Below are 16,505 nucleotides of genomic sequence, written 5' to 3' on the forward strand. Positions count from 1 at the left end.
TGGTCCGGGAAGATCCCACATGCCGCCGAGCAACTAAGCCTGTGCACCACAACTACTGAGCTTGAGCTCTAGAGCCCGTGAGCCACAACTACTGAAGCCCGCACTCCACAACAAGAGAAGCCACCACATTGAGAAGCCCATGCACTGTGAAAAGTAGCCCCTGCTCACCGCAACTAGAGAAAGCCTGCCAGTAGCAGCAAAGACCCAACGCAGCCAAAAATAAATAAATACAATAAATACATTTAAAAAAAAACACACAAAACCTCCCAAGGATAGCACCAGAATTCTTATTGCTGTTTTCTTAAGAAAAGTGGAAACATCTAGACACTTTAGGCCTATGCTCCTGCTCAGCAACAACTGGCTAGAGTGGAAGCAGCTGCATCTATAGGCAGAAATGCCATCACCTCTGGTACGCAGTGTTGCCTCTTATGGCAGCCTGCTTTCTGCTTCCTCACACATTAGCTGCCTGGCCCCCAGCAGACCTGGTTTGCATTCTGGCCCCAACATTTACCAGCCAGATGGCCATGGGCATGTTCCCCAGGTTCTTCCAAGGCAGGCTAACCAGTATGGGAGAGGAAACTGAGTGTCGCCCAAAACAAGGCAATAAAACAAAAGGTTTACAAGCTCAAGGATCTTTGCATTTTTACAAGCAGATGGGGGTCAGTTAAAGGGTGGCGGAGACCTTCTTGACAAACTGAAAAGGCAGGGAGCAACCAGTCCCCGGCTCTTTTTGAGTATTTTCCATCCTTTGCCTAGGCCACTGTGGTGCTGATTTCTACAAATCAGAATTGCTTTTATAATTCAAAGCAAATAAAAACCATGCTTTCTTTCATTTATTGTTTTATCAAGTGAATTCATTAGACATGCTTTTTTTAAAAAAGTACTTGCCTTTGAACTGCAAAGAGAACTCAAGAATTATGCTCTGCCGGCCCACAAGAGAATTCCCCACCTAACTGAGACAAATAAGTAGGTTCAGTCAAACCACCACCTTGGGGGATTTTGCCCTGATAGGTACCATCGGTCTGGCTAAATGGTTGGGCCTTTCCCTCAGTTGGGTTCACTTAGGGCTACAGACGGCAGCCCTGTTGGCTGGGATGGTTCTTCCCATAGGGATCTGGTCTCTGGGAGAGAATGGGAACTCTTCTTCCTCTGCAACTGCTAGGTGAAGCACACAGGATCTTTTTGAAGTACTGAAGACCTGGGTTCAAATCTCAGCTCTTTTGTTATCAACTACACACACTTAAACCATACACAAGTAAACTTGTTTTTCTAATCTTCAGATTTCTTGCCTAAAGAAGGGGAAATAATGATGTATGCTTGTAATAGAGTTGCTAGAATTAAATGGCATACTTGTTGAAAGCATTTTGCACAGGGCCTGGAGCTCAGTAAGTATACAATGAATGTTAACAACTGTTATTTTAATTCAGAGAGGCCAAGGTGGCCCAAAATAGCCCTGTGTGAGGCAGAGGCAGACTGCATCCATAATGTTACAATTGTTAATAGCAAGTGTGGTCAGGAATGTGATCCAAGAAAGAGAGGAAATGCCCTTGGCATCAGGCAGCTGCTGAATTCATTTTATTTTATTGATAGGGCTTTCTACATTCATGAGCCAGATACACCCCATGATTCCTCAGATGATGCAATAGCAGCCCATCCACTCTGCCTTTCCCTCAAAAGAATTATTAAAGTTCCAAGTGCCTCAAACCCGAAGAAGGTATGGTATAAATCTGTATGCCTAAGTCACTACACACATATGCGTGAGCTTCACATTTCAGAAAGGTACTGAGCATGGACCAACACTTATGAGTATCATTTAAGGTAAAATAAGTTACTGATGATAAATAAGTTTAATATTAAAAATATAAATAAGTGCAAATTGGATGATACATTTAGATTATAAAATTATATTATTAAAGATTCATAACACAGAAGTTAACTTTGGTATGCTAAAAATTACATAAATCTATTCTTATATAATGATTCAGAGAAAGGAAGGCTCAGTATTTGCCTCTCTACCCAAGTCAGAGTACAACAATCTAAGTAATTTCCAAATGGTGGAGTAGTACAATGACCAAGAAAGATTAAGGCAGCAGCTTATATAAAAGCCCACGTTAACAGCATCATGAATTTGGCAGCCTCAGCTACTGCTTTACAAATCCATTCTGTCCATTAAAATGTTTCCAAATGAAAATGAGAATATAAACAATCTTATAAAAAAATGTGCAATCTCACTGCAAATTAAAGAAGTACAAATTTAATCAAGATTACATTTTTGTCTACGAAATTGGAAAACCTTTTAACTGGAAATGCCCACAGTGGAAGCACCTCACTGGAGGGCAATCTGGCATTTGTTTCAAATACCTTAAAAATGCATAACCTTTTGAACAAGAAATTCTACATCTGGAAACTAAGTAAATAATAATAGAGGTACAGTAAACATTTATCTTTAAGAAGGGATTCTTTGCAGGTTTTAAAAATAATATCCATTTAAAAACTATTAAAATTAGAGACTAGTTAAATAATTTCTAGTATAGGCATACAGTGTAATAATACACAGCCATTAAAATTGTGAAGAAAGATATTTTATCTAGTGGCAAAGCAGATGACAAAGTAGTGCCTATTCTAAGAACCCATCTGTTATGGGTTGAAGTGTGTCCTTCCAAGATTCATATGTTGAAATCCTTACTTTTAGTACCTAAGAATGTGACCTTATTTGGGAATAGGGCCATTGCAGATGTAATTAGTGAAGATGAAGTCACACTGGCATTGGGTGGGCCCTAATCCAATATGACTTGTGTTATATAAAGAGGGAAATCTGGACACAGATACACACACAGGGAGAACACCATGTGAAGACAAAGGCAGAAATTCAGGCAATACATCATCTACAAGTTAAGGAACACCAAAGATTGACAGCAAACCCCCAGAAACGAGGAGAAAGGTAAAGAACAGATTCTCCCTCGTGGCCTTCAGAAGGAACCAACTCTATCCACACCTTGATCTCAGACCTCTGGTCTCCAGAACTGAGACAATAAATTTCTGTTGTTAAAGCCACCCAGTTTGTGGTACTATGTTATGGCAGCCCTAGCAATCTAACACATCATTTTTTTTTCAGGGAAAAAAGGTACATCAACATGTCTGAAAGAATACTTTTCCAAATATTAACCTTAGTTGTCTCTCAATAGAAGGACATTGGGTAATTTTGATTTACTAACTTTTGCTTATAGTTTTGTGATTTTAAATTACTAAACAAATAACTTATGCATAAAAATGGCTGTAAATAGCAAGTCAAAAGAAATCCACCCCCCAATACCCATATACGTAGTATGTTTAGATCACAGCAGCGTGGGAGAGGCAGGAGGTCAAACATACGTGGCTTGAAATCCTGCCTTGGTCATCTATCAGCTCTGTAGCTTTGGGCAAGTGGACCTTATGAGGTCAATGTAAGAGTTGAATAAAATTGTATATATAATGTGCATAGCACTGATTTAGGAGAGCCTGGCACATAACAAGAGCTCATTTATTTACAGCCATTTAGTGAACTCCCACTGTTTATGGGGGCTTTTTCTTTAAAATAAAAAAGTATGTTATTCCTTTCAGAAAAGCATCACAAATTCATGGTCATCTAGCCGAAGCCTGCAGACAGCCTGGGGCTCCAATGTGTCTGGGACACTGATCTAGGACTTGATGATCTACTCTAATCATTCTCTCCTTGCCAACCACACCTTCCAGATCATACTGTCCCATTCGAATTCATTGGGCTTAGGTACCTGCTCTTTATGGCCTTTAGTACAAAGAATGCGTTGTGTGCGTGTGTGTGTGTGTGTGTGTGTGTGTGTGTGTGTGTGTGTATGAGAGAGAGAGAGAGAGAGAGAACATGAGAACACCGAGGAACACCTAGAGAAACAAAAAGACTCTTGTGAAATTTTCCAGAATTTCACCAATTCTTTAGAAATTTACATTGGCAGTAAAACACATTCTGAGGGAAAGGAGAAAAGGAAATAAAAATGTATTGAGTGCTTGCTATGAGCCATCACTCTTTGCAAGTGTTATCTCATTTAACCAATACAATAATTCTTCCTGCTAATTATTATTATATCTACTCATATATATGAAAGGCCTGAAGGGGTTAAGTAAAGTGCCCAAGGTTACCTAGCTTGTCAGTGGTGGAGCTGACAGTCAAACCCAGTCATTCTTTCTGTTACCAAATGAGGGAAATGTAATGAATAAAGCCAGGCATTAAAAAGAAAACAAAAAGGAGCCAGCAATTTAAAATAGTAATAAAAAGTATAAACAATATTTATACTTCAAATTTATCATTCTTGCTAATAAGCATAGTCTTTGCCCCAGAAAGACTATACTTTTCCCTCTAAACTCTAGGTTAGAGTTTAATGCCACGAACAATTTCATACATATTCTTTGTTTTTTTTAACCAATGAAGCACATCATCTAAAATAGATTTCAAATACGTATATTCATGTTTTGCTTTCAGCTGCTTCATAAATAGAATCTGTGATGTGATTCTGACGAAAAAAGTTCTTCTACACAGTCTAGTCAATGATTATGAAACATGAACATATGCCTTCTCCCTTTCCTCAGATAACTGCAGCCGTAGATGAAAAGTAAAGGTAACACATCAGGCATTGCTCCTATAGTAAAGAGTCCCCAGACACCTGAGCTTTAGTTTTCTAGGTTTGGGAACATTCAATATTTATTGAGCCCTCTTATGGGAACTTTCATACATGTTGGTTCAGCTTACTTCACAAGTCTGTGTTCTAGATTTTATCCTCATTTTACAGTTCAAGAAGTTGAGAGTCAGGGACAGAAAGGGTGTGTCCAAGGGTTTTTAGTCATGAATTCATTTTTATCATGTAAAGATATCTTTTAGGTAAGTAAAATCCCCGAGGAGCTTGAGACTCAGTAAGGTTGATTTGCCCTTGAACACACTCAAGGTCTATGGTTGAACCCAAGCTAGTATGGCTCTAAAGGCAGCACATTCCAAATCACAGTCACAATCTCTACTCATCAAGCCACCCCCTTTTCTAGCTTAAGTATCTCCCAGGATCTCCATTCTTCACTCAGACCATGGGCTTGTGCCTACTAATTTTCTGGTATCTCTTTTTCCTCTAATCTAACCCTTCTACCTTCCCAATTCTTCTAGATCTCTGCTTCAGGAAGGATCCCGCAGGTAATGCCAACTGTCTATCAGGTGCAGGCAAAGCCATCAGGTGAATTAAGGGCATGAAAGCACAGCCAAGCAGTCTCATGGTAGACGAGACGGATGTGTGAGCGCTTCTTGTTAAAGCCATAGGGGGTACGTCTTATTTGGCACACAAATCCTTCAAAGTAACAAATCCAAAGGATGGCAGCTCACACACACACATACACACACACACACACAATGGGCAGACAATTCATTTGCTCTTCCTGCATCCATGATGGAATCTGTTTGACTCAAGTAATTTATCAGGCATCCAAAAAGAATTTAAGTGTTCATCATCTTGCTAAATATCTGGATCCTTTCTGACTTCTACAAAACTCTTTATAGGCATGTTTCATCAACACGTTCCTAAACCTGAATTTCTTTATGCAATGGATCAGTGAATAAAGATTTTGTTAGAAAAGATACACAGATCAGTAAAATTTTCTCAGGGTTCAGGAGTATTTTTGAGAAGGAAAAAGGTCCCTGAGAAGGTCTGGACATCCTTAGTCATTATGGGGATGAGCATTTATATTTTTCTTTGTGCTCTGACAACATGAGATAGCAGAAAGGGACCTGAATGAGGAATAAGAAGACATGACTTTAAGAAGCAATTATATATATTGTCCTGGCTATTTTCATTGGGGAAATCATTTAACTTCAAGATTCAGAGGTAATGAGTGATCACTACTAATGGGTGGTGATATGGAAAAATGATTAAGATTAAGGGGCCTGGCATCTAGTTGCCTGGGTTCAAGTCCTAGCTATCTCACATGCTTGCTGTATGATTTTAAGCAAGTTGTTTGCCCTCTCTAGGCCTCAGTTCCTTCACATATAAAAAGGGTTATTATTTGGTCCTTCAAAAGTAAAGTGAGATCAAGTGAAATAACACATGTAGGGCACTTAGGTTAAGTCCTTGTCTCTATGTATTAGTGTTACTACTACCTGTGTATATTTTATGATTATCTCACAATGAAGAGAGAAGAATAGAAATAAAAAACAATATGATGATAATACATTGAGCAAACTTTATGTTTATACTCTCTTGAAAAATTCTGGAATGCTTAATTTTATTTACAGATAGCATATCATTGTCCTTAACAACCTCTTCCTTAGTTACAGTTAGGGAGCCTCAATATAAACCAGATGCTCTGCTGGGGGTTTTATAAACACTGTCTTACTGAACCCTCACAGTAACCCAAAGATGTGACTTTCATGACCTTCATTTGATGGTCTCGGAGCTGAGGACAAGCACAATCATGTAATCTGCTCAGCGTCCCATGGCTGGAGAGAAGAGCCAGCCTTCCAGCAAAAAGTTCATTCCAAAGCCCAGGCTCCTTCAAGCCCCACGCTACCTTCCAGGTTTTTCATGGGATTCTTGCTTGTCAATCAATTCCTCCCCCATACCCTCCTGAAACAAACAGGACCCATCACACCAGGCAACCCAATGACTCTCCCATGAGTAAACATTCAGGATAAAAAATTTTATTTGCATAGGGATATTAAATTAAAAACAAACCAACCCCCCCCCATCCATTCATGCATTCATGTTTTTCTACCACGTTAATAAACACAAGCAGATAACTGAGGTACTCATTAACGTAGTCTTCTACTGTTAAGGGCCAGGGTTGAATTAACCTACCAATTTATGAACAAAGATGAAGTATGTGTGGTTTGGTGTTATATGTTTTCCTTCACGAATGGGCTATCTCATGACTAGGGAAAAACCCCATCGTTATTCTCACAAAGAGGCTTTTCAACTGATGAACAAGTGGCACAAGCTGGCAGAGCCCACGTGTTGAAGGGGCAAAGGCGCAGCCGCTCCAGATCGCATTATCAGTGTGGATCCCCCCCAATGGCCCCTCGTCAGAGCGAATTCCAGGAAGCCTGCTCCCCAAATCTCAAAGAGGCAATGTCTTCTCCTTAAGAAAATGACCAGTTCTGCCTTCTTCGTCCACCAGACACATACACCTCTCCCTGTGCCTAAAGTGCCCGGGACTTAAAGAACAGTCTAGGGGGCATGTTTTGAATCTCATGACACTGTATTCAGGCCACAAGTGACAGCGACTCGCAGTGAACCTCTGGCCCAGGGCAGCCAATCCATAGCCTGATATTGCCTGGAGCCGACGGCTGTGTCCCCTGAACAAATAATCTGCCGAGCCAATCGTATTCCTTCTCTTAGGACGTGAGATGAGAATCACAGAAAGAACACGCTCAATGAGCAGCAGAAAGGGAACACACCACGAAGGCGGTGGGACGGCGGCCAAGGCGCGATACCGGCAACACTCTTGCTAAGGCGCTGCCTTGAACCCAAGACCTGCAGCCTGGGCCTGGGCCAGTCCTCGCGCGATTATTTCCCTAAGAGTTCTTTCTCCTTCCGCGCTGTGCAGTGGACATGCCTGCAGCTGCCCTCGTTCCTTGACAGTTGAGTCAGGAGTTACTCTCCTCCACAACCAAGACTGACTGCTAAACCTCTGTTTCTATGGGAGTCCCTACAATTCCTCTTCACAATGGAGATCATGAAAGGTACTTGACACTCCACCCAATGTGTTCCCAAGGATTCATTTATTCATTCTCTATTCTCTTTCCTCCTTTTTTCCCTCACTTCCTTCAACCAATACTTACTAAGCACCTACTGCGTGGATGTTTTGGGTCTTTTATTGAAGTACAGTTGATCTATAGTGTTGTGTTAATTTCTGCTGTACAGCAAAATGATTCAGTTATACATACACATATACATTCTTTTTTATATTCTTTCCCATTATGGTTTATCTCAGGATATTGCATATCGTCAATTGCCTGGTTCCTATGTTCAACTGCCTGGGTGTTTTGGTGGGACTTATGAAAGCCCCTGGAGGTGTTCCTACCATGTGTCAAGCACTGTGTTAGATACTTAGAATGTACTGATGAACAAGACAAACAAGATCCTTGATTTCACAGAGCCTTTAGTCTGGTTGAGGAGCTAAAATGTAAAAAAAAAGTCATTAAACAGTGTGCTCTGGGAGCCATCAGGAGGCTGACTTCATCTGGAAGGACCTCCCTACTCAGAGAGGCCGTCCCAAAAGAAGTGATGTTGGACTTCCCTGGTGGCGCAGTGGTTAAGAATCCACCTGCCAACGCAGGGGGCATGGGTTCGATCCCTGGTCCGGGAAGATCCTACATGCCACAGAGCAACTAAGCCCGTGTGCCACAACTACTGAGCCTGCGCTCTAGAGGCCGTGGGCCACAACTACTGAAGCCCACGAGCCACAACTACTGAGCCCGTGTGCCACAACTACTGAAGCCCACGCACCTAGAGCCCGTACTCCTCAGCAAGAGAAGCCATCACAGTGAGAAGCCCGCACACCGCAATGAAGAGTAGCCCCCGCTCACCGCAACTAGAGAAAGCCCACGTGCAGCAACAAAGACCCAATGCAGCCAAAAATAAATAAATTAAAAAAAAAAAAAAGAAGTCCAAAAGAAGTGATGTCTAAACTGACACCTGAAAAGAGAAGAGGAATTTGCCAGCCAAAGGGGGTTTGATGAAAAAAGAGAGTGTGTGTTCTAAGCATAGGAAGGGGCATGTGCAAAAGTCCATCAGCCCAGCAAGAGACCATCACCAGGCCCCCCAAATATCTAATAAATGTGAAATGTGTACAGAGCAAGAAACAGGCTTTTAGTATGAGAGCTAAAAGGGTTGAGGGTGGATTTCCTCCAACTTTTGATGATGCATCAGTTTCAACAGACAGCAACATTCTCTCTTGTGGGTTCCAAAGAGACCAAAAAGACTGGGGCAAAAGCTAGAGGATGGGGAGTGGTTGAGAAGGGCTCAGCCCCGCAGGGAACAGAGATACTTCACACCCCAGTCTTCACCAATTACCTCATGAAATCCAGAGTCTCCTAGATTGGAAAAAACTGCTCCTTATCTTCACCATCATCATGATCACAACTATCTTTTACTTTTGGAGGACACTTAGTAGTTTACAAAGTGTTTTACTTGCTTGTTCTTACTTAAAATTTCCAAAACTATGAGAAGGTAGGCAAGGGGCGTTGTCCCCAAAATTCAGTGAGGAAGTGAGGTTCTCACAGGATGGCTAAGCTAACAGAATGAACGAGAATAATTACAAATACAGCTGAGGTCAAAGACATGCCTGCAGAAGGTGAAGACTCAAAGGAAAGTCATTGTTCTTTAGATGTATTCCTTAGAGGCTTTTTATTATTTTTTTATATTAACATAAGACTATTTTTCTTACCTGAATCAGGAAGAAATGTGAATCCTCTGGGGAACAGAGAACTAAGGGTGATGTTTCTACTTGAGCATGAGAGCAGGGTTCTTCTCCTATTTTTATCTGGATGATTCCCAAGAGCCAGGTGTACCTGGGTATTAGGGTGTGGTTAGTAAGTGCCTTATAGTGGTTGATGCTATAAGAACCTTTGTCTACACCCTGGAGAATTCAGTTGGATACATGTAACTCTTTCAAGAATAAGCAATGTCTATGGATTATGATTTCAGAAAGATAAGGAAAACTGTCTCCCCACACCTCAACAAAAAAATTCCTGAGAACTAAGTTCCTGCAATTCTTCTTTTCCTTTAGGTCCAACACTGGCCTCTCTGGAATGTTCCTTGAATGCAATTATTCCAAGGAGCAATTCCCTAGAGAGTCACACATGCTATGGTAAAAAAAAAATCCCTGGCAGCAAGGTATAAGGGGTGAGGGGCTCAAAAGAGGCACACACATAAGCGTGAATATAGATTTTCTATGTCAGAACCTTGCCAAGACTCTAACTTGCAAGAAGTTGCCATAATGTTATAAATTACTCTCCGGTAGATTTCTACTTCTTCCTTTTTCATCGTTCCCAGAATCTCTCAAATTGTTATCATCATTATCACCATCATCATCATCATCACTATCATCATCATCACCTTCACAATCATTTGTTGAGCACTTTTTATAGCCCAGGCACTGTGCAAGGTGGTTTATGTGAATTAAGACATTTATAGCAATCCTTTGAAGTAGCAACTATTGATGTTATCAATCCCATTTTACAGATGAGAAAAAAATGATACCTAATAAAGTTAAATAACTTGCCCAAGGTCACCAAGCTAGTGGAAGAATAAAATTGGGATTCAAATCCATAAGTAGTATTTTAATCTTTTTTTCTGTACTCGTGGGGTGAAATACCAATGTCTTAATGAAACTCAGAAAAGCATGAAGGGACAAATCCATTAGCCCACTGGGGAGCTGCTCTTTTATGAAAAGTATATTTATTGATTCATATTTCATTTACACATGATATTTGTTACTTGAGAAGCTAGAAGTTATAATTAAATCCAAATTAATGTGGCTTTGAAATTACATCCCACCCTCAATGGCAGATTGCTGCTCATAATTTAAACAAGTTGTATGTTAGAATTCCTGTCTTATTTATGCTTAGAAAAAAAAAATTGTCTGACTCATGCACAGGTATTTTTAAGAAAATAGAAAAAAAAGACACATAAAATAAGATTAAATTACTGGCTTTATAATCAAAATCTTTTTCTATATATTTTAAATGAAAAGATACTGATTTTTAATTAGAACCTACTCTACCTTGGTTAATTAATAACCAACAGAAAATAAAACAATATCAAAGACAATTGATGTCTCTTGAGTTAGTCTCTAAATATAAACACTCCTTGGCATTTTCAGAAAAGGCCTGAAATACATATCAGAGTGGGTGATATAAACACTGCAAAATTGGATAGCATCTGCCTTTTAACGTTTCTGAGGATTAGGGATAAGTTACGGCAGGTGCCTGTCGCACTGAAGGAAGCAGAAGAGTGTAACATTTAAGAGAACAGTTTGGAGTGACAATGTCAAATCTTGGCTTTGCCATTTCCAACAATTTTGTCCCTGATGAGTTATAAACATTCCCTGAATTCCGTGGTGAAATGGGAATGTAAGCCATACAGATTCAATACGATGATGTATGGAAAGCACTGGAATATAGTGCCTCATATGAAGCCTGCATGACAGAGGTAGCTACTGTTACTTCTCTCCTTAAGAGTTTAAAATGATAACTATATTATATTATATCATAAACATGCTTACTGTGTTATTATCAATAACATGATCAGAAATACTATTCTTATCAAGCAAGCAGTATGACGTTTGAAAAACATAGATCAGAATTTAGATTCAGGAATGAAGATTAGGGAAGCAGGTGCCTCCATTTAAATCAAGGAGCTCTATGCCTCGTACGTCAGACATGCTGCATCTCTGGATAAGCTGGCCTCCTTTGGAAAGGCAGAAAGGAAAGGCAGAATGGAGATATGGAGTCCAGGGGTTGTAGCAGAAATAGTAGCAAAATGGGGGATGGAGGTCAGAGAATAAGAATTAGAGGAATCAAGCAAGTTGCCCCAGCAGTTAATTTTAGAGGGATGGAGTCTGGACCTGCCAGCCAAGCAAATATAATTTGGGGGAGCTGAAGTCCCTTTGATGCCCTTACATGTGCACCAATTCTAGTCCTGGACAATTTGGAACTGTTGGGGTCCCTACATTCCATACACATAAATCCACAGGTGCAAATCCAGAGCCTTGTAAATAGTAGAGAGAAGAAAGAATGTATTAAGAAAAATGCTTTAAAAGGAAAAAAAAAAAGCAGGCCAAAATTCTACTGGCAAAGAATTGAAGTAGCAAAATAAGAATGATCAGTGGAAGGCAGGATTCTACACCAATTTAGTAAGTCTGAGAAATAAAGGTAAGTTCAATTAAAAATAATTTTTTTACCATCTCCAAATGATGGTTTAAGACATTTTTCTGGACCTATTTTATCATCAGGGAATAAACAAAACAGACCACCAGAGTCAGTGCTGTGTCCTGAATTTTGGTTTTGACCCAAAAGATAGCGGAAAGTCCCCTGACCTCAATTAAGTAGAGATTAAGGATTTGGAAGTTTTGCCTCAAGGTCTTTGAAATTGGCTAAAGCTTTTTCCCTGAAGCCTTGACTTTTATATGTTTTTTAAGCTTTAAATCTACTGTATACATGAGCCTTTCCTAAGCAAAGAACACATCAATAAAGTGCATTTTCCCCCCAAGGCAATAAATCTCAAAGTGGAGGCTGTATTTAGAAGTAATACTGCTTCATATGGTCAATCCATAGAAAATCATTTAAAATGTAAGCTTTTTTTTAAAAAATTATTCATGTGCACAACTGTGGACAAGTGATATGCCTGTGATTCTTCCTGAAGACCACAGCTTTCCTTCACCCTCTCCTCTCCCCACTGAACCTCAAATTACACCCTTTGGGAAAAACATCAGTTTTAACAGTTCAGAGGTATACATCTATGGTTATACAAATTACAAACACACGCACCCACATTCACACACAAAACTATATTTTCCTTTTTTATTTTTACAAAAATATTGTATGCTATACATTAGTCTGAAATCTGACTGAATACATTTTCCATGTGTTGATTAAAAGAAGGAAAACCGAAAACCGCTTTTTTCCATATAACAATTTCATCAAATACTAAGAATGAAACTCATTTTTCTGCACTTAATTTTATCAAACACAATTACCTATGCTGACTGCCAGCGCAATGCATATTAATTTAACCCATCTTTTTAATGACAGTATAATATTTCACAGCATGCATGAATCATACATTAATGATTTTCCTATTAACAGACTTACTAATTGTTTCCAGTTCTTTCCTCTACAAAGGATGTTGCAGTAAATAGCCCTGAACATAGATCTTTACATACACTTTTACTTCTACAGAATAAATACTGAAAAATAAAAAGGATTGTAGTTCAAAGTCTTTCAAGACTACCAACTTTGAAGCTGTTGCCCCACAGAACAGGAGAAACCAGGTGTTTTAGTGCTCTGTCATGCTCAATTTACACTTTTTGCTGATCACTACTGTTTACAGAGCACCATGAAAGGCACCTGGGGGGAACACAGAAGCAAACAGAACAAATTTCCTGCCATCCAAGAGCTAGAACTCTCTCATCACTATCTCCCATAGAAAACAAAGACCTCAGTGACTCTTCACCCATGGCATGCACAGAAGAGGTATTTTCCTTTCTCCATTTTGATAAACTTTCTCAAAGCTTCTATGTCCCTGCTCTCATCTCTTGACCTTAGCTCTTTCAAAAGGTAGTGATCAACTAACTTATCTGACCTTTTAAGGTTTCATTGGTCCCTTATTCGGGTTCTCTCCCACAAATGAGAGGCTAATCACTGATTTACAAGCAAAATCCCTTCTTCCTTAGAGCCTTAGAGGCCCAGAAGAGAGAGAGGAAACCAACTATACATAAATCAAAAAAATATTTTAAATGTAGTAAGTTCGCTCTCCCTCTCTCTCTCTCTCACACACACACAACCAAGAAAAAACTATAAGGCAGTGTGATAAATTCTCATGAATAAATGAATGGATAAGATGTAATGGAAGCCCAAAGAATGGGGTGAATCATTCAGTTTGGGGTAGAGGAAAGGGTAAGAACCAAATATGAGAGAAATCTTCACTGAGGAGGTAATGTTTAAGCTGAGGTTAAAAGACAAACATTTGTTCTCGGCTTGGGCTGTGAGGGCATTCCATATAGTATTAATAAGAATAACAAGAGCCTTAAGGTAAAAAGCGCTTTGGAGTTTGGGGGGCTCCTTGTATAGCTTAGGGTGGTAGTCCTCTAACTTTAATGTGCATAAGAATTATCCGGGGAGCTTGTTTAAAATGCAGATTCCTGGGCACCCACCTTCCCAATATTTTTATTTCGTGTCCAGAAATCTGCATGGAAAAAAAATTCATCCAGGTTTACCACACTCTGAAAGATACTCATAGAGGCTGTGTGTGGGGAGTGACATGAAATAACATTGCAACAGGACTGAAGGGGATACAAACTAATGTTTCAGGTGAGTGACAGTGACAGTGTGAAACAATAAGAGATTATGTCAGAAATGATGTCAGGTCTTTGAATTTTGTTTTGAGAGACAATGGCTCGACAATGCAGCCTTTACACTGAGCAAAAAAAATCACTCTTCCACAGAGAATGTTTGTTGAATGGCTGAATGATCGAATGTGGGCAGAACTCTGAGAAAGTCAACTGAAAGCTGCCCAGACTGTGAGTCCTGCTTGCTTTAACCTGGCTGTGAGGAAAACAGTTTTAGAATAGCTATCCCCAAACCAATAGTTCAAGCCTTCCAAATGCTGTCCTGATGTTATGTCCGGTTGATATATTCGTGCATTTTTATGCAGGTTTACAAACAAGGCAAATGCGATTACCCTGTAGATCATCCACGTAAGCATGTACCACAGTTTGTGTTGCCAAAGCTGGATACTGGGCCTTGGAGCTAAGATCTGGGAGGACAGAACACGCTCTTACATAACTTCCCAGCTAGTCAGTGATAGGGCCTGTGATTAATGCTACATGACAGGCTCTGAACTTTCTGTTCAGATAGGTTCGCTCGCCTTTCAGAGCTCCTAGCAAGAGAATGTGTGACCCGCAGATTTCACTCTGAAAAACCATCATGCAAGCAGCGACACTAACATTGCTCTGTGGCCCCCTGGGTAACTGTTTCTGCGCCTCCCTCCTCTGCCAACAGACAAGTTGCCCTAGGACTAGCAAGTTGTTTTTTAAGGGGACAGAACAGAAGAGTACTATAACTTCCTAAAGCCCCGTCGCTGAAGCAAGCTCCACAGAGAAGGCTGGGAGGTTCTAGAAGAAATCAGAAAAGCCCTCGAGAGCAGCCAGAGTAGAGAAACTCTGAGATGGGAAGGAGTCCCGCTCTCGACGGCAGTATCTTTCACAGCCTCGAAGCTTCTCTCTCCCTGGAGCTCCGGCGGCGGAGCGCGGATCGCAGCGCTTCCAAGCATCCCGGGCGGGGCGGAGAGCTGCCCCAGTGCTCACCAACTTTCTCAGCTTGGCAAAGCCCTCCCCGCTCGCTACTCCGCTCAGCCCCGGGTCCCTCCTCTCACGCCCTCACCCCCGCAATAATCCAGGTGAGCAGCCAGAGCCCAGCGGCAGCTCCCCCATCTGCTCCCCTCCCGGTCTCCCCAGGAGGCTTCTTTCCCCAGCCCCTGAACGTGTGCAAGCGCCTCGGTGACATGAGACGTGACACCTCGCCTAAGCGCCTGCAAAAACTCGTCCACGCTCCCGCCACCAAGCCGGGACCCTACATCCTGTCCCCGCCATGCCATCCCGGAATGGCACCTGGGGAGTGGGGAGGATTGAAGGAAGCGGCTTTTGCATGCCAGGCTTGGAGCAGAACTGAGCAGACAGCACCGCACCCGACCTCTCCTCACCTACTGGTTCGCTGCCTCGGTCCCCTCCCCGCACACACACCGCTACTCACCAATTCCAGGGCTCGCAGGAAGGCAAGGGGCTCCTTCAGCACCCGGAAGGTGCCTGCCGAGGCCAGCTGTGGACCAAGGAGGCAAGAGAGAGAAAGAGACAGCGTGAGGAAGGGGCTGGAGACGCAGCATCCGGAGCCCGGGGGTCCCGCGGCCATCACCCGCGCTGCCCAGTCGGTCCTACCTGGCTCACGGGGTCCATAGCTCGCCTCGCTCGGGCTTCTCACCCAGCGGTGCCTTTGAAAATGAAGTTCGAGGGCCACCACCGTCCTCGTCCTCAGAGCCAGAAGCCCCCTTTCGGAAAGAGCCGGAGGAGCTAGGCCGGGGAGAGCTGGGCGCCCGGCGCGGGCTCGCGGACGCTGGGTTCTCGAAGCCTGCGCGCGGGTGCGGTGAGCAGAGGCGGCGAGGGTGGGAGGGGCGGGCGAGGAGGCGGAGCGACGGTGGAGGCGGGAGACCGGGATGGGGCGGGAACCCGCGAACCCGCCCAGCGGCCCGGGGGAGGCTGCAATTGGCCAGCTGCGAGGTCCTGAGGGGACGGCGAGGAGGTGGGCGAGGCCCAACCGCGACCTTGGGACTGGCGTCGCCCCTCGCGCCCGGTGCCCTGAGGCTCCAGGGCAACTTTGGGGCTGTAGGTTTGGGGAAAGCAGGCTGGCACCCTCAGGAAGACGGTCCCCTGCCTGAGGACGGGGTTTCCAGGTAAGAGAGAGAGAGGCACCCCACAGCTTACGTGGGGAGGTGTGTGCGTTCTGGTGACTTCTGAACACCAAAGAAAGACTGCTGACTCGGTCATTTCTCTGAGCCTTCATGGAACGTTCTCCATGTGACCAAGCAGTGCCAGGTGCTGGGATACATCAAGGAACGCGATAAACACTGCCCGTTCCCTCAGGGGTAAGCAGAGGGTCAGGTCAGGGGGAAGGGAGCTAGAGGGGGAGAGGGGAAACGAATGAATCAGGAAAATATGGGACAGTGTGCCAGGCAGGTAATCCCATG

The 16,505-nt window shown here is 42.5% G+C and overlaps 2 protein-coding genes across 3 annotated transcripts in view; one reads left to right on the forward strand and one right to left on the reverse strand.

The window, feature by feature from the left end:
• Positions 1 to 15,919, reverse strand: part of SYNPR (synaptoporin) — a 297,141-nt gene extending 281,222 nt beyond the window's left edge. The window contains exons 1-2 of the mRNA XM_082344817.1: positions 15,700 to 15,919; positions 15,518 to 15,583 (exon numbers count right to left, since the gene is read on the reverse strand). Of these exons, the coding sequence (XP_082200943.1) occupies positions 15,518 to 15,583; positions 15,700 to 15,717 (84 nt within the window). The 5' untranslated portion in view covers positions 15,718 to 15,919. The remainder of the gene's footprint in view (positions 1 to 15,517; positions 15,584 to 15,699) is intronic.
• Positions 15,920 to 16,075: 156 nt separating this feature from the next.
• CADPS (calcium dependent secretion activator) overlaps positions 16,076 to 16,505 on the forward strand; it is a 781,950-nt gene continuing 781,520 nt past the window's right edge. For both annotated transcript variants that reach the window (XM_082344670.1, XM_082344669.1), the window contains exon 1: positions 16,076 to 16,211. The gene's annotated coding sequence lies outside the window, so the exon portion shown is untranslated. The remainder of the gene's footprint in view (positions 16,212 to 16,505) is intronic.

Source organism: Balaenoptera borealis, assembly GCF_965194805.1.
Source record: "Balaenoptera borealis genome assembly, chromosome: 12".
In the NCBI taxonomy this organism is placed as follows: domain Eukaryota; kingdom Metazoa; phylum Chordata; class Mammalia; order Artiodactyla; family Balaenopteridae; genus Balaenoptera; species Balaenoptera borealis.